Consider the following 18,631-nt stretch of genomic DNA (forward strand, 5'->3'; position numbering starts at 1 on the left):
CAGTAAATAAATAGAAGGTCATTTAGCCCTTGACAACACAACTTAAAGATACTAACAAATAAGAATATTTACCCCAATGGCCTCATGTGATGATTTGCATATTTAGGAAGATTTGGGGTGACAAAAATGGCATGAGCGGGAATGGAAAACACCAATAATGCAATCTAAATTATTGGACATAATGGCTTGTGACATTATGTTTAACTTAAGTTTTGATGATAATAAATATAGATGAGTTAACTATACTTATACTTAATTGTTTTCATATATATATATATATAGTAGTTAACTATGATGGAATGAGTGCTTTAAAATGTTCCTTATATTGTTCCATATTACATGAGATTTAAAAAAATTATTTGTGTGCATCAAAGTTATTTTGTACTATCATATTTTTTTTCTTATCTTAAATTGATTCTATATCCTAGAGTGTTCATAGTATCATCTTTCATAAATTGAATATATGCATATTGATACTTGGACTAACAATTTTATTCATAATATATTATTTAAGGTTATCCAAAGTAAAGAGGAGAGTGAGCATGAAGAGGAAGAAATTAAAGTCATCAATTAGCATGCATGCCAACTTGGGAGAACATAAAGAGAATAATGATCCAAGAAGAGCTTAAAAAGAATAAAGATATTCATACAAACTTGGATGCATCTTGGAAGCCTTGGACTTGATAGGTATAATATCATTATGCTAGAAGTCTTTATGTTAAACTCATTGATTTAGATATGGAATATTGATTCAAGATATTTTAAATCAAAACATGTATTTTAGCTCATAAGAGAAAGAGTGAGATATATTTTTCTACAACTATATTTTTCATCTTTTATCATATATATATATATATATATATCTCATAAAGTTTTCAATGTTTTGATTATTAACTCCATAAAGTTTTCAAAATTTTTTTATTAACTCAAAAAGGAATTAAGTTAAAAAAGTTATGAACACTTGTATTCTAAGCTTTGAAATGGGAATTGTTCAAAAAATTAGATTTGATCTTTGGTCATATTTTTAATCATATCTCTCACTACACAGATCATTTTAATGTTAAACATATCTCATTTGGAAATAGACTCCAACATTTCAATGATAGTTTATTTATCCAAAATGGAGTTCTATTGAGAATGATATGAATTTTAGAATTTGAGTATTGAAATATTAATTCTGCACAGTATTTAGAGTTGACCTTCATTCCCTCCTTTCATCATCTCTCAAAATTTACATTGAATTTAAATGTAAAACTTATTTTTATTTTTTGAAAATTAGACTTCAAGAGCTTTCTAATGATATATAATTTGTTAGATTTGGAGTAATATTGAATGAATTAGAGCCTTCTAAAATTTTGTGTAGTGGAACCCTCCAATTTAAGCGTGAATGAAACAGCTGGCTCACACACATGAATCATCCTTAAAATGCTTCAGTGTGCAATTCAAGTGTGAATCACTTTCCATCCACGTGTGAAACATCATTTAGAAGCCTTATTTTTACTCAATAGCTTCTGTGGTCCAATTCAAGCGTGAATCATTTTTTTTCCATGCATGATTTGCCACTTGTGCAATACCACATGATGTTTCAAGTATGATTTTTCACTTGTGCAAGATCACGTGATGTTTCAAGCGTGATTTGTCACCTGTGCATGTGAAATGTCCATTTCACATGTGAATGAGTTTTGTTCCACACAAAAAATGTCACCAATGGCTATAATCACTATGCAACAACTATAAATGACCATATTATGTCTCCAACAACTATTTCACGTCATTTGCTATATAACTTTAACACTTCAAACTTATCTTAAAGGAGGATTAAGTTGAGAAATCATCAAGCTATGAAATCCATGCTCAAATTACTCTTACTATACAAGAATCATTGTTATTGAGCTAATATCATTTATATCTTTATCATTTGAGTATTAGAGTTTCATTGTACTCATCATTATTCTTAGAGAGAGTTTCAAATGAGTGATTTACATATTTGAAATCATTGTAAATTAAAGGAGAAATTTTTCTTATAATCAAGAGATGTTCTCTTGGGGAAAAAAAAAAGCTCACTAGTGAAGTGAGTTGATGTAAAGGCTCACAAGTGGCTGAACTAAACTTGTAGTTGTACTGTGATAGCAAGAACTTATTGAAACTTGTGTTATAGTGAAGAAATATCAAGTAGTTGCTTGAGGACTAGATGTAGGCTCAAGTGGTGAAGCTAAACTAGAAATCATAGTTTGCACTCTTTTCTTAACTCTATATTTCCAACAACCTTAATTTATATTATGTTTTAGTGTATAAAATTAAATTTGATATATTTAGACACTCTTGCTTAAACTTCCTCTTAGAAATTAATTTTACACATATTGAGCTTCTGAAAATTACTTTAGCATACTTGCAATCAATATTTAGAACTTGAATTTTCTTAAACCTTCCCTTATACACAGTTTTTTCAAAAAAGTTTTGAAACAACTAAAAATTCCTAAAACACCCAATGCAGCCCCTCTTGAGTGTGTTGCCATATCTAACATAAATGAATTGGGAGTGATAGGCACGTGCAACACATGCTGAAAGTGAACTTCACGCAAACAGAAGGAAGGTGGAACCTAGATCTAGTACCAATTGATGTAAAACAAAAAAAGGGAAGGGAAAGAGAGAGAAGAGGAAATGGAGGAGGAGAGATAAAACTGTATAATTCTTATTCAAAATGTTAAAACTAAATACAAATGAAGAACCCTAGTGCTATTTATAAAACCCTATAAATAATAAAAAAATAATAAATCTAAATTTAAATCAAATAATAATCTAAAAGATGATAATAATGTATCTATCTAGTCTAGATATTTTATTTTATTTGAGATAATATTTAAAGATAAAATAAATCTAAGATACTAAAGAAATAATATTAAACCTTGGATACTAAATCATATCTTAATAAACCATGAATCAAATCAAATATAATTTCCATAAAAAACTTTTGATAGAAATTGCAATTTAATGCTTTTAAAAATTATATTTTTCTTATTTTAAAATAAATATTAATCAAAATAAGATTAATTTCTTTGACAACGAGTTGATTTAAGTAACGATTAACTATTGGAAAATGTAACTAAAAATTAAAAAAAAAATATCTGGACTCACCTTAAAGTGTAAAGAGTATTTATTTGGACTCATCTTAAAGTGTAAAGAGTCCAAATGCTATTGTGTTCATTTTTTCAAAAAAATAAAAAAATTAACCTTTAAATTATAGGTTGAGGAACATCTCTAGGATCCTAAATTTATTTTTTGTATATGTTCTCCTTTAACTTTTAAAAACAATGTAATCTGACCCCTATTATAAACAAAAACTAACTTTGACCATTAGTTAATCAAAACATGATAAAAAAGGACCATAAAATTACAAAAAGACCAAAAATTACATAAAGAGACCCAAACAATTACAGAAAATGATCAAGAAATCTTTATTGGTCATTTTGTGTAATTTTGAGGTCCTTTTTTGATCAATTAATAGTCAAAATTAACTTTTCTTAATAATAAAAGCTAGATTGAACTGTTTTCAAATATTGATGGATAATATTGCACTAAAAATGAGTTTAATTTTCTCTTTTTTATAATTTTTTTAATGTGTTTAGGATCTGTACCCACTCTTTCGTAATTTTGTTGAAGTAATTAAATTCCACTTTCATTTAAAATGAGCTGAAAATACAATATTCATAAAATTAAAACTATTTAATTTAATATTTTATTTTATTATTTATTTTTGACTTACCTAATTTATTAATATTGAATTGAAAATCGCTTCTGCATAAATCAAAATTGCGATTGTTTACTTTTGAATCCACAACTAAAATTTGGTAAAGAAAAGTATCGATTTGAAATTCCAATGAAAAAGCTTAGGATTTGCCCCAAAAGATTAAGTAAACTAGATATAAAATGTATATGACACAAAGTTTGATAAATAAGCCATACGTACCATAATTTATAAGGAGAATTTCAGTTAAGGATCATTTTAATTAGGAAATTAATTTTAGGCGGGTTTAAAAAAATTTTGAAATTTTAGTTCAGTCCAAAGGAGAAAAATCAAAAAGAAATTTACCGATAAAAAGATTAAAATACCCTTCACTTATTATATAAAATCATTAGTTATTAATTTTCTTACTCCACTTGTTAATTTATGAATATGAGTTGTAAATTACATAAATTGATATGTCAATAATTGTATAAGGCTTGACATTAATTTTTTAATTATAAGCAGTAGCATCAGTTATTTAATTACTAACTTTACTTGTTAATTTACTTACATCAATTGTAAATTACTATCAAGTCTTGTAATTTACTAACATTAATTATAAATTATTAACAAGTCTTGTAATTTACAACTGATATTAGTAAATTAACAAGTAAATTTAAAAAATTAACAATTAATGTTACTAATTATCTGACAAATAATATAATTTACAAATGATATTGTTAAATTAACATGTGCAGTAAGAAAATTAGTAACTAGTGATTCTACATAATAAATAAAGAGTATTTTGATCTTTTTACTATTGAAATTCTTTTGATTTTTCTCCCCTAAACTAAACTGAAATTTTTAAAAAATTTTAGACCCACCTAAAATTAATTCTCTATAGTACTCCTTGACTGAAATTCTCCCTAATTTATAAGTCTAGAAATTTTTTTAAAAATTTTTATATATAATTACATATTGATATATAAATAAGTCAAAAATGCACATTAAATCTTCTCTAATTTTAAAAAGTTTTATTTTGATCTCTTAATTTTATAAAATATTTTTTTTCAGTTTTCTACCTCTAACACGGTTAATTAGTCTCACAACCAAAAAAATTGGACATTGCAATTATAAATGCATACAAAGCATTCTCAAAAGCTGATATATTGAGTTTAAATTTAAAAATAAAGATGATTGGATTAAAAGATCATCATTTGAGAATCTGTTATCAGCGTTTAAAATTGCAATGTTGGGATGTTCTACTGATAAAGGTAAAGAATTAAAGAGATGTTTTTCAAAATTAAGAGATTAGATTAAAATATAATGAAAATTTATAGAAATACAGTTATACTTATGCTTATAAATAATATTCAACTTATTGATGTTGATTTTGATCATTTGAATTGCATCTTGGATTTTGTTTCAAGAATTAAAAATTTTGTAAAATTAAAGGCACAAAATATGCTTCCAAATTTATTAATTGTGTAACAAAGATACATCTAACATTTCAATTATATTATATATGATAAGTGTTGATACAAAAATCATTATATATACAAAATTAGGGTTAAAAGCTACAAGAAAATGCCATATGTTCTTTTTTAAATTTGATGCAAATTGTGCTTTAGAATGTCTTTCTTACAATTTTATGCTCCAAAATTAGATTTGGTGTTAGATTTGGTATTTTTTATTACTTTTTAATGTATATAAAATATAATTATTCAGGTTTGGAGTTAAATGTGGGATGAATTATTAATTTTTAGATGTATATAAAATTATTTTTTCATATTTAAAATTCAAATATGATCATTTAAAAAGGAGTAATCAATATGAAAATGTCTATTTATTTGAATTCAAATTAATATCTATTTATTTAAAAATTTAGGGAAAAAATCTGTGTTTAAAATTTCTGATCTATCTTGATGAGTTTCCAAAATTTCAATCTATCTTAAAAATATTCCTAAAATTAAGCATCATATAATTGAGTGTGTGTGTGTGTGTATATATATATATTTGAATTAAAATTAAAATATTTCTATTCAAAAATTTTAGAAAAAATGATTCTATATTTAAATATTTAGATCTATTTTCATGATTTTAAAAAATTTTCATCATATAATAAAGTATAGATATCTATTTATTTAAATTCAAATTAGTATCTATCTATCTAAATATTTAAAAAATGATTATAAACTTTACTAAGTCTATCTATTTCGATTGTAAATATATAGAAAATAGAATTAAAACAATACTGGAGATTCAACTCTTGGTGAATGGATTTACTGTAATAAAATATTTATTAATTTAACTTTTAAAAAAATTGGTTTTGAAAATGAGTAGTGCCTTTTGGCCAAAAAAAGAAAAGAGTAGTACATATTATTTATAATTAAGGGAAAAAATAGAAGTGCTTGATATCTTTAAAAAAAAACTACTTGGTTCTAATTAAATTGGTATCAATGAAATTTAAAATTTCAAATGATTAAAAATATTAATGATAACAATTAATTAGCTTCAATAAAAGAAACAAAAAAATAGTTAGAATATAAATCATGAGTTTAAAAACACATTATAAATAGTTAAAATTCATGAAATTTTAAATGATAAATTTAATAATGATTATTTATGCTAAATATAATTCAAATTTTTGAAGATATACTGACTTGTATTTCAAAGCTTGATTCTATTTTGAATTTTGAAGTTTAAAATTTAAATTTAAATTTATATTTAAATCTTATCTAAATTTAAATTTCCCTCCAATGTTTATACTACACCAATTATAAATAGATGTGTTTAGCTACAATTTCATTCTGCACCTCCAACTTTAATTAACTCATGTATCATCCATGATGATAAGTCTATTTTGTAGGTAATGATATTAAAATTATCTTTCAATTCATCATCATGTATTTACATAGTTAATGTTTAGTTACTTTCTCTTTCATTTATCTATAATAAATCTACCTTAATGTTTCACTTCAATATGTCATTTACAACTAGGTTTCATATTGTTCCACTACTCCAAAAAAGCATTTCTACTACCCTAATTTACATCCCATTTTAAAAGTTAGACTTAGAAAGAACACAATCCACATCACCCAAGTAAAAAGAGGACATAGATTGAAAAAAAATTATTTTAACAAAACAATTTTAATAAGCCACATCTCCTTAATTCTTGGGGGGACGTGGCTTTATCAGAGTACTTCAGAATCCACATCCCTCCTTGAGGAGAGGGAAGTGGCTTGTGAAAGGGGGACGTGGCTTCTAATAGAGCCAGTTGACTGCTGCAGAAGCCACGTCCCCTTCTCCAGGGGGAAGTGGCTTGTGAAGAAGCCACGTCCCCCTTGAAGAGGGGGACGTGGCTTCTAATAAAGCCAGCTGACTTCTGCAGAAGCCACCTCCCTTTCTCCAGGGGACGTGGTTTCTGCAGAAGCCACGTCCCCCTTGAAGAGGGGGACGTAGCTTCATGTAGAAGCCACGTCCCTCTCCTCTCTGGGGGACGTGGCTTCTTAAGAAGCCATATCCCCCACAGAGGAAGCCAAGTCCCCCAGAGAGGAGAGGGATGTAGATTCTCAAATCCACGTCTCTCTCCTATCTGAAGGACATGTATTCTCCTTCCCACTCAATTTTTAAGCCCCACGCCAGTCAAGTTTTTTAAAAAAACACTCAAAGTCTGCTGTGCCTACCTTCATCTCCAATCAGATATCATCTTTCTACTTCTCGGTCTCAGCCAAGCTTCTTCATCTAGTCTTTCTACTACTCAACCAAGCTTCTCAGTCTCATCTTTCTGCTGGCTCTGTGATTATCTCTCTCAACTTCTCATTTGCTCTCAATCTCATCTTACTGATCGCCTCTCGGTGCTTCTCAACTTCTCAGCCAGCAGGAACAATTGCTCTACTTCTCGGTGCTTCTCATTTCTCACCAAAATTTTGGTTAGTGCTTCTCATGAATTTTCTAGCTAACCTGCCGTTCTGTTTTGTTAGAAAAGGAAGTTTGTAGGATAATCAGATTTTTCAAATTTCCTTCATTTGCTTTTAAATCGTGAGTATCAATAGAATTTCATCCCTGTATAGATATTATTATTCAAGCTTAACTTGGACATCTTTATGCCTGCATTCATATGTGTGTGTGTGTGTGTGTGTATTTTGGTTTCATTTTCTACCATAAGCTAGAAAATGGTCTCCCTTCGTTATTGGGATTTGTCTGCAAGTGAAACCAAATATATGCATGATTGTGTGCTTTAATGGTTTGCTTTAATAGATCTGTCACATGTTTAAATATCAAATTAACTTTAGATTATCTTAACATAAAAAACAAAAACATGGAAAGATTAGGAAATGCTTTAGATAGAAACAAGAGAAAGGAATGGTCCCAACTCTGTATACCAGCTACTGATAATACAATGATCCAGAAACTTAAAAGAGAGAAACGTAACTAACAACAAATGAAAAAAAATAAAGTTTGGTGTGACCCAAGCCAACCCAAGTGAGGAAAAAAAATAATAGCTTGGTCTTTAAATAAATAGGAACCAACTGGGCATGTACTTCACGGATTCGAGGTTTGATTGAGGGTTACGTGGATGGTAGCCATATCAAATCACAAAATAAAGGTTATATCAAGATAATATTATTTGCATAAAAAATAAATTAAAAAAACTTAAATAATAATACCCTCAAATTACGTGAATTTTAATTCATTTCAAGGTGTGTAGACCCTAGGATTGTCTTTGAAGTAAAGTCTTCCCATATAAATAAATCATTTACTTTCATTAATTTTTATTTATTTATTATTATTTGCATGTGATTATAACAAAAAATTAAAGTATAGAAAAGGTTAATTTAATCTTATGCAATAAATGGGTGTTGTGAGTGTCTGACATTTTCTTCATATATAATCAATTTCTCAAACTCTTTTGCAGATCATTATAATTTTGTTTTAATGATTTTCTAAGGTTCGTTGAAAACTTTGGGCACTTTTATTTCCGTCGTTTATTGATTTCCCTCTCGAATTAATAATGATGAGCTAGTTTTAAGCACATAACAACGTGTCCAATACCTTTATAAGATCCAAATGGCATGAACCACATAAATATTCTTGCTATAGTGAGAATACACACTCATGCCTATATTCTTTCTAGTTTTTACGATGACAAATTTTGAAAATATTGTTTTATCTTTAATATACAAGAAAGTTAAAGTAATTAATATCTTTTTAAATTTTAACCCTCGCTTATTTATTATGATTTAATATTAGAAAGAAGAGTAAAATTAAAAAATATATAATTTTAATAATTTTAATGATATAACTATCATTTTTTAATGAATGTGAAATTGACTAAATTTGCCTTACTTATATTAAGCACGGGAAAGAATACATTTGTAGCCTACATTGAACTTTCTTTCTTTCTTTTCTCTTATATGAATCATTGTTTTTATTTTTACTTTCACTATTTTTCATACAATTATGTGTCAACAAGACAAAACAGGACCTTTTACACACTCCTCTCACGTAATGTTTAATATCTGTACTCTCCAGTGACATTCAAACCTAATTAGAGATAACCTTTCAAAGATATATTATGTATTCACACAAATTTAAATTCAAAATTGTATATTTAAGCGTCTATTAGAATTCACATATTATTATTCAAGCTTAACTTGGATATTATTTAATATGTAAATATTTTATTCAATTGCTTGTTTTTGATTTTATTTATTTTTGGTTGTTATAATTTTAGGATGTTCAATCTTTAAGGGGAGACTCTGTCGATTTTTTTTAAAAAAAAATGAGTCTGATTGAAGTACAAGTAAGATAGTGAATTGTTAATTTGATAGATTTTGTGATGATTTATTAGGTAAAAAAAGAATGGATCGTAGTTGGATGAATGCTAGTAAAATGACTGAGGAGTATGAGAATGGTATGGACCAATTTCTTGAATTTGCTAGGAAAAATGTTCCTAGCAAAAATGGAAAGTATTGTTGTCCTTGTGTCAACTGCATGAATAAGATTAAATTGGGTATTGATGAAATAAAAGAGCATTTAATTTGTGATGGGATAAATTTGAGGTATACAAGAGGGGTATGGCATGGGGAGATAGGAACAACTTCTATGTCCTAAAATGAGCAAATTGTGAATGACTAGGATGATAGAATAGAGGATATGATTCGTGATATTGGGATGACGTCATTTGTACAATCACATGCATATGACAACTTGTGTAGTGATGCAGAGAAACCCTTATACCCAGGGTGTATTAATTTTACGCTCTTAACAGCTGTGTTGGGATTGGTGAATTTAAAGTCAAGAAGTGGGTGGACCGATTCGAGTTTTACAGAGTTACTTGAATTCTTGAGTAAAATGCTTCTAGCTCATAATTTACTTCCAAAACATATATATGAGGCAAAGAAAATCCTGTGTCCAATGGGTATGGATTATAGGAGGATACATGCTTGTCTTAATGACTGCATACTATATAAAAATGAGTATGAAGGGCTACACAAGTGTCCCAAATGTGGGACTTTGCAGTACAAAGTAAAGAAGACTGATGATATTGATCATGGTGATGAGATCATAACTAAAGGGCTTCCTGCAAAGGTGATGTGGTATCTTCCAATAATACCACAGTTTCAACGTTTGTTTGCTAATCCAATAGAAGCAAAGAATTTGAGATGGCATTTTGATGAGAAACTATCTGATAGGAAACTTCGACACCTAGCTGATTCTCCTCAATGGAAGACAATAGATCATATATTTCCTCAATTTGGAAGTGATTCGAGAAACCTTCGGCTTGGACTCTGTACGGATGGAATCAACCCATATGGCAATCTTAGTAGCACACACAGTGCATGCCTAGTTTTGTTATTTATTTACAACCTACTTCCTTGGTTGTGCATGAAATGTAAGTACATAATGTTGTCTTTGATGATTTCAGGACCAAAACAGCCAGGAAACAATATTGATATTTTCTTGGCCCCTTTGATTGAGGATTTAAAAATGCTATGGGAGGAAGGTGTAGATGTATTTGATGCTTATAAGCAAGAGCACTTTAAGTTGCGTGTCATGATTTTTACAATAATAAATGAATTTCCTGCATATGAAAACTTATCAGGATATAGTGTTAAAGGCCATAATGCATGTCCTATATGTGAAGAAGACACACACTACCACCAACTTAAGCATGGAAGAAAAATAGCCTACCTTGGTCATCGAAGATTTCTTGATCGGTATCATCCTTATTGTAGGTTGAAGAAGGCCTTTAATGGCTCACAGGAGTATGAAATGGCTCCAAAGGCCTTAACTGGAGACCAAGTTTATCAGCGTGTGGAAGGAATCAATGTCATTTTCGGTAAGAATAAAAGAAATGTAAGTAAGAAGAATCTATGAAAAAAGAGGTCCATTTTTTTTTATCTTCCATATTGGCGGAGTTTAGATGTGAGGCATAGTCTTGACATGATGCATGCGAAGAAAAATGTATGTGATAGTCTTATTGGTATGCTTTTACACATAAGTGGCAAGACTAAAGATGGAATAAATGCTAGACTTGATTTAGCTGAAATGGGAATAAGAAAACGCTTACATGCACAACAAAAAGAGGGGAAGAAAGCTTATTTACCCCCAACAGCACACATATTATCTAAAGAGGAGAAAAGAAGTTTATGCAGATGTTTGCATGCTATTAAAGTGCCACAAGGGTATTCTTCTAATGTTAGAAAACTTGTTTCGATAAGTGATTTGAAGTTATTAGGCATGAAGTCTCATGACTGCCATGTGTTGATGCAGCAACTTTTACTAGTGGCTATTCGAGGGATTATGAAAGATGATGTGAGACACACGATAACTAGATTGTGTATGTTCTTTAATGCTATATGCAGCAAAGTTATAGATCCTGACAAGTTGGATGAATTAGAAAATGAGGGTTATATTACTTTATGTCAATTAGAAATGCACTTTGCTCCAGTATTTTTTGACATTATGGTGCATTTAATACTTCATTTGGTTAGAGAAGTAAGACTTTGCAGTCCTGTTTATCTTAGATGGATGTACCCATTCGAGCGATACATGAAAATCCTAAAAAGGTATTCTAAAAACCCATACAGGCCTCAAGCATCAATTGTTGAAAGATCTGTGGCAGAAGAGGCTGTTGAATTTTGTACTACATATCTAAAAGGATTGAAGGCTGTTGGGGTCTCTCAAACTCAGCATGAGGGGATAAGACTTGCTGGTAAGGGAACACGGGGGGTCAGAGTGAAATGTATGTCTCATGAAGAAGTCTTGCAAGCACATTTGTACATCTTGAATAACATGAAAGAAGTTCAACCTTATTTAGATGCTCATAAAAAGTTGTTGAAAGACAAATACCCAAGAAAGAATGAAATGCAACTGGCTAATGAGCACAACAAGACTTTTAAAAAATGGTTCAAGGAAAAAGTTACGAATGAGACTAGTATGTCCGATACAATAATGTGGTTAGCTGAGGGACCTCATTTTGAGATCGTGTGTTGGGATGGGTACGATATAAATGGATATTCTTTCTATACAAAAGCCCAAGATGATAAAAGTACCATGCAAAATAGTAGGGTAATGGTAAAAGCGAAAACCCAGCATTTTTCTAGTTTAAAAGATAATAACCCATTATTGGCTCGCACCGACTATTATGGAGTGGTTGATGAGATATGGGAGGTGAATTACACTAAATTCAAAATACCTATTTTCAAATGCAGGTGGGTTCACTTTAATGCTATTGAAGTAGATAAGGAATTTGGGTTTATTTCAGTTGATCTCAAGAGGCTTAGTTTTAAAGAGGAGCCCTTCATTTTAGCAAGTCAGGAAAAACAAGTTTTTTACGTCATTGATCCAGCGAATAAACAGCGTTCTATTGTACTACTAGGCAAAAAACAAATTATTGATGTAGAGGATGATGACTCAACTTTTAACCTTGATGAAACCCTGCCTTTCACTATAAATCTACCTAGATCAACTGAAGTAGATTTGGTTGATGATGAATATGCAATTAGAGATGATCATTGTGAAGGAATTTGGGAGAATGAATAAAGTAAGAATTACTTAATAAAATATTGAATTAATTGATTCTTTATATTCATATATTTGTTTCATTTATTTATTTCTATATATTTAATTATAATGCAAGTTACTTACTTGTATTATTTTCTAATCTTAATAGGCACATGGATGGTTCTAATGAAGATGTAGTTGACACATCCAACGTAACTTACAAGAAAAGAGGTAGAAGAAGTACTAAATTGAAGTAGCTGGCACTACGTCAGGGCACTATAGAGAGAGTGCATTTAGAGTTTAGTGGTGGTAAAAGACCACTTGGTCTAGAAGGGGACAAGTTTGTAAGTTACATAGGCCTCATAGCTCGGAGTAAAGTTGGGATCTTGTATCATAATTGGCAAGAAGTACCAGAAGCTACGAAGGACATGATTTGGAGTGATATTTTGGTATGCATATCTTTCTATTTTTTTTATTGTTTTAATTATATTAGATACCATTATCTTACTTTATAATTATGACATATTGTAGCTTACTTATGATATCCCTCCTACCAATGAGATGAAGAGGTACTGGCTTCAGCAAGTTTATGATCGGTGGAAAGATTTCAAGTCATCACTTTCTAAGGAATACATTTGAGGAGCAAAGAAGAAGAACAATCCATGTTTGGAATATAATTTCATTGATGAAGACACTTGGAGAGAATTTGTGAGGTCATGAGATGATCCTAAATTTTAGGTAAATTTTGATATAATTAATAACTTGGTTTATTTTTGTTTAGTTTTTACAACTAACTTTATTTTTATTTTATTATAGGAATTAAGTACTGCAAATAAAGAGAGACAATCTAAAAATAAATATCAGCATTACTTGTCTCGGGGGGGATATAGGAAGCTGGACCAGAAACTTAGGGAAGTTGATTTGAAGCAATTAGAGGAAGCTACGAGATCTGACCCCAATATTATTGTTCATCCCCTAGCTCCTCCAACTTGGCAGAGGAAATGAAAAGAAGCCAAAATCAAGAAAGGCCAATATATTACTCCGGAGGCCGCTGAAGTTGCTCAACGGATTGTAAGTAATTATACTAACTAGATTTAATTTTAGATTTCATATCTTTTAAGATAAATTCATTAATTAAATATTGCAGGATTCACTTGAGGAACAAGCTTCCCAAGAATCATTTCAATCCACTGGAAGAATGGATATCTTGGAATCAGCAATTGGAATGCCAGATTATTCTGGTCGTGTTAGGGGGTAGGAAAAGGAGTTGGTCTGAAGGAGTATTTCGGACCAATTTCACGAGGCTCATCAAGAGTTGTATCAAGAGCCAAGTTTGATGACCTTCTGGCAAATGTTAGAGACGAATGTGCTTGAAAGTATGAGTAGGATAATTTGCTACTCCGTGAGCAGATTCTTCAGTCTATGGTCACCAATATGGGGACCACACAAGATAGTGGATAGGGAATTGGGCAGCAGGAACTCCAAGTTTTCATTATCTTTAATTAGTTTAATTATTCAATTTTGTTTATTTTATTTTATTTTCTTTCATTGTGTTTACTTATTTTCCAGACTTCTCCTGTGCTTCAAAGTACTAAGGATAGCTTTAATCCACCAAAGATGGCACTACATGCCTCTAGTCCCTTAATAGAAGAGGAACAAGTTTGTTTTCTTTATTTAGATAATCCTTGGAAGAGGATTGTTGGTTTAGCACGGCTATATATGCTCACAGAAACAATTCATAACATGAGTATTTTGGATGATCAAGTAAAAGTGACGGTTGAGGTTGTTCTTGAGCCAAACGTGAATGTGCCATTCCCTATTGATGAGGTTGAAAAATTAGGTGAAGCATTGGGACAATTTATTTTATGGCATAAAAGACTTGTTGACACAGAGATGACAATTCCAATGGTAGAAAAACTCTTCATTATTCTTTGATTCTCTCTTTTAATTACTTATATAACTTTTATTCATTTCATATTTTATTAGGATGTTGATGAGGGTAAGGACTGTTCTTCTCTATTACAATTACATGAATTTTTTAAGGCAATGACAAAGCCTATCAATTTGACAATGCCTAAATGAATTGTGGGTATAGACAAGTCATATCCTTTTGTAATGGACAAGAAAGACATCTTGGAATTCTTGTTTCTGAGGGAGTTGGATATCTTATAGGCTATGCTATCTATCTTGTAATTTTATTACCTCTATTCTATCTCATTTATATTTATTTTAATTTATATGCAATAATTTTTGTGTCATTCTATTAATACGTTTCTTAGTAGTTTTTGTACTGGACCACGGAAAGATCAATTTGGATTTTTGTGTCCAGCTTCTTTGACATCGGCCTACAATGATATCAGTGATAGGATGAGATATGTGGGCAATACTATTTCAGAAACAAAATTGCCCTGTTATCTGGCTCCAATTCTTGAAGGGTAAGTTCTTTTATATTCATTTATATATATATTTATTTTGATAATCTTTTTTATGCTTTCATGTATTGATTTCTTTTGTCTTTTTGTAGTTACCATTAGTCCCTTTGTGTTATATGCCCGTATTTGCATGAGATCTATTGGTTTTGTTCCATAGGCGAGCAACCGAGTGCTGAAACTAAAAATATATTCAACACGTAAGTTAAGATTATTTTTATAAATGTTAGATATTTATTTTGTTTTAATACTTTATACTTTATTTAAATATCATGATAGAGCATTGAAGATATATTATATGACTCGGGGAAAGTGACGCCCAACAAAAAATACATCTCAAAAAAATCCCTCATCGACTTGGATTTTTCCAAACATAAGTAATTTCAATTAAATACTTTTTATTCACAACTTTTTTATATATATTTTTGTTTATACTTATTATCTGATTCTTAACTTTCAATGCCATTGCCAGATAGGGAGTACAGAGTGTGGATATTATATTATTCGTTATATGTATGAGATTATTCAATCGGAAACTAACGAAAATTTACACATGGTAAGTTACATTATTATTTATTTTAATAATATTAGTTTCGCAAGGCTTTAGAATTTGGATATCTAATGAACATTCGATAAAAATTTGCAACTTTTTAACAGTGGGTACCCCTATACCAGTGAAGACATAACTGACATTCGAAACAATTTAGCAAGTTATCTTTTTCAAGAGCTATTTACATAGTGTGATTTTATAGTTTATTTATATAGTTAGATAGAAGGATATAAACCCTAATGTGTTCAAGTAGTTTGTTAAAATTTGGCTGTAAATATTGACACTTGAATGGGTAACAATAGTTTTGTCGTTCCAATGCACTTGGTATATTTTATTGTGATAGTTTATTAATAGCTGTAAATGAGTTGCTATTTACTGAACTTTTGTTGTATGAATTTGGCTATTTCTATGGCATACTTTCACAGATTCTATTTTGGTTATCAAGAAAATACAAATTGTATATAAAAAAATTACAAAAACCACATCACATTATTAAAAGGAGGGACGTAGCAAGATGTGTGCTCAGAAAAAACCACATCCCCTATTATAGAGGGGGACGTGGTTTCTCAAAGAAACCACTTCCCACTCATGAATGAGGGACGTGGTTTCTCCTAGAAACCACATCCGTCTTACTTGGGGGGGATGTGGTTTCTCTGACAACATGAGTAGCCACGTCCCCCTTATTTGGGGGGACGTGGTTTGTATGGAAATCACATCTCTTTCTAGTAAAATAGAAACGTGAATTATGTAGAAACGACCTCTCTTAATATTAAAAGGGACGTGGTTTATTATTTTTCATGTCTCCATTATTTGTGACGTGGATGAGCCATTATTTTAAGTCACCCAGTATGATGTCCCCTACAGTTGTGATGTGAAAAGGCCTAAAAATGCGACGTGAAAAGTCTATTTTGTAGTAGTGTTCGTGCTATCAACCTTGCATATAAGGGTGTTATTATTATCTTTTAATTCATCATATACTTATCTAACTAATGTTTACTTTATCGTTCATAGAGCTATCAATTAGGGTTGAGCCTGTCAGGCCAGCTCTTTTAACCTCAAAAATAACTAGGGTCGGGCCTCTACTTTGGAAGGAAAAATGGTAATTCAGTCTTAAAAAGGCTAGCATTTTTAAGACTCCTTTTTAAGACTTGAAAATAAAAGGGGTAGCCTTTTAGGGCTAGGGTCGGCCCTTTTAAGCTCTTTTATTATTTTTTAAATTGTAATATAAAAATAAAAGATTAAATATATAACTAAAATAAATGAATATATTAGACTCATTCGTCCCTCCTTCATTCATTCATTAAGATTTAGCTAATAATGTTAGCCAAATCTAATTTTTATTGGTATTAATTTTAATGTTGCTATTTGATATTAAACCTGAATGTTTAAGTCTTCTTTATTTGTTGTGATATAAATTGATTTAAATTTATTTTCTTAAACTTAATTTTTTGTATAATAACTTTTTTAGGATTATGAATATATTTTTTTAGAATTTTAAATTCAAAAAAGTAAAAAAAAGAAAGAAAATAAGGCCAAGGCCCTAAGAGCCAGCCCTTCAGCCCTAAGAGCTAGGGTTGGGCCTTGTAAAAGAGAGCCTTGAAGCATAATCAGGCTTATTAGGGCTAGTTCGTTTAGACCCTGGCCCTTTAAGGGTCAAGTTGGCCCTAATTAACAGCTCTAATCATTCATTTGTTTGTTACAAGTCTATATTAATGTTTCATTTCATTGCATAGGTTTCATGTTTTTCATGCTATTAACCCTATAAGTCGAGGGTGACATAGCATGGTTTAAGTGATTCATATTTGATACTAACTTGAGTCTTTGTGACTATGGTCTAACACAAAAAGGTAACAATTTTATTTGTCTATATTAGTTACTCCTTTTTTTATAGGGTGATCAAATTTTTACAATTTATAAGGCAATCTAGTTGTTCTAGGTCATTGCCATAAATCTTTCTTGGCTTCTCCAATTTTGAAGTAACTTCTCTAATGTTTTCAAGGTGTTTTTTTTATTTTTGTGATTCTCTACTTCGAAAGTCAGGTTTGGTTATTAGTTTATTGGTTAGTTTAGCATGATATTTTATATATATATATATATATATAAAAATTAAAAGGGTAGTTGAAAGGTGTATAATTTCTAATATTTATTTTTTTTAATTTCAAAAGATTGGTGAATAATGTAAATAATATTCTCTATTTAAATAAGGGTTAATGTGCAATTTTGATCTTAAACTATTTTCGGATGAGCAATGTTGCCCCTAAACTATTCATCATAGCAATGTTGCCTCTAAACTAATTAAATCAAAGCAATGTTGCCCCCACCGTTAAAACATTTGTTATTGTAGCTAGTCAAACCCACTTTTCATAAGTTAAGGTGTAATTTTGCTCCTAAACTATTCTTAAATAAGCAATGTTGCCCTCACCATTTAAAAATCATAAAATTAAATTAAAAAAATTATAATAATATTATATGTATATATAAATATAAAATTATAATAATACTAAATAAAAATAATATTAAACATATATATAAAATAAATATAAGAAAAAAATTTATAGTATGTTAATAAAATACCATGAATTAAGAATATTATAAATTATAATTTTATAACTTGTCAAATATAAGTAGATCTTGGTTAACTTAGATACAAGTAGAGCCAAAAATATCTGCAATTACATCAGTAACTATCAACTGGAGCCATCATTAACAACTCGATTTGGACTAAAAAATCATTTCCATGATTCGGCTAGATTGGACAAGAGTTATGCCGCTATTAAGCTGCAAATCGAAGTTGAATTAGGAACTGAAATAGTTTTCAAAAAATTGGATGTTTTTAAATATAATATTAAAAAAGCTTAAAAAAATTTTAAAAATAAAAAAATTTAAAAATTAGATTCGACTAAAAGTCAACTTTAT

At 29.8% G+C, this 18,631-nt stretch overlaps 1 protein-coding gene across 1 annotated transcript; it reads left to right on the top strand.

The window, feature by feature from the left end:
- The first annotated feature begins 10,144 nt into the window (after nt 1-10,144).
- On the top strand, nt 10,145-12,775 carry LOC129302714 (uncharacterized). Its single transcript, XM_054941608.1, has 3 exons — nt 10,145-10,544; nt 10,656-11,069; nt 11,154-12,775. The coding sequence occupies exons 1-3, from the start codon at nt 10,145-10,147 to the stop codon at nt 12,773-12,775; spliced, it is 2,436 nt and encodes an 811-aa protein (XP_054797583.1).
- Nucleotides 12,776-18,631: the final 5,856 nt, after the last annotated feature.

The sequence above is a fragment of the Prosopis cineraria genome, unplaced genomic scaffold, assembly GCF_029017545.1.
Source record: "Prosopis cineraria cultivar Desert tree isolate PC_DT_omini unplaced genomic scaffold, ASM2901754v1 PC2, whole genome shotgun sequence".
Lineage (NCBI taxonomy): Eukaryota > Viridiplantae > Streptophyta > Magnoliopsida > Fabales > Fabaceae > Prosopis > Prosopis cineraria.

What these genes read in the sequence shown, in the direction of transcription:
- LOC129302714 (XM_054941608.1), top strand. Translation starts at nt 10,145, where the DNA reads ATGGGTATGGATTATAGGAGGATACATGCTTGTCTTAATGACTGCATA. An exon ending in GGATGGAATCAACCCATATG is followed by an intron (nt 10,545 to 10,655) that starts GCAATCTTAGTA and finishes TGATGATTTCAG; the next exon opens with GACCAAAACAGCCAGGAAAC. An exon ending in AGGAATCAATGTCATTTTCG is followed by an intron (nt 11,070 to 11,153) that starts GTAAGAATAAAA and finishes GGCGGAGTTTAG; the next exon opens with ATGTGAGGCATAGTCTTGAC.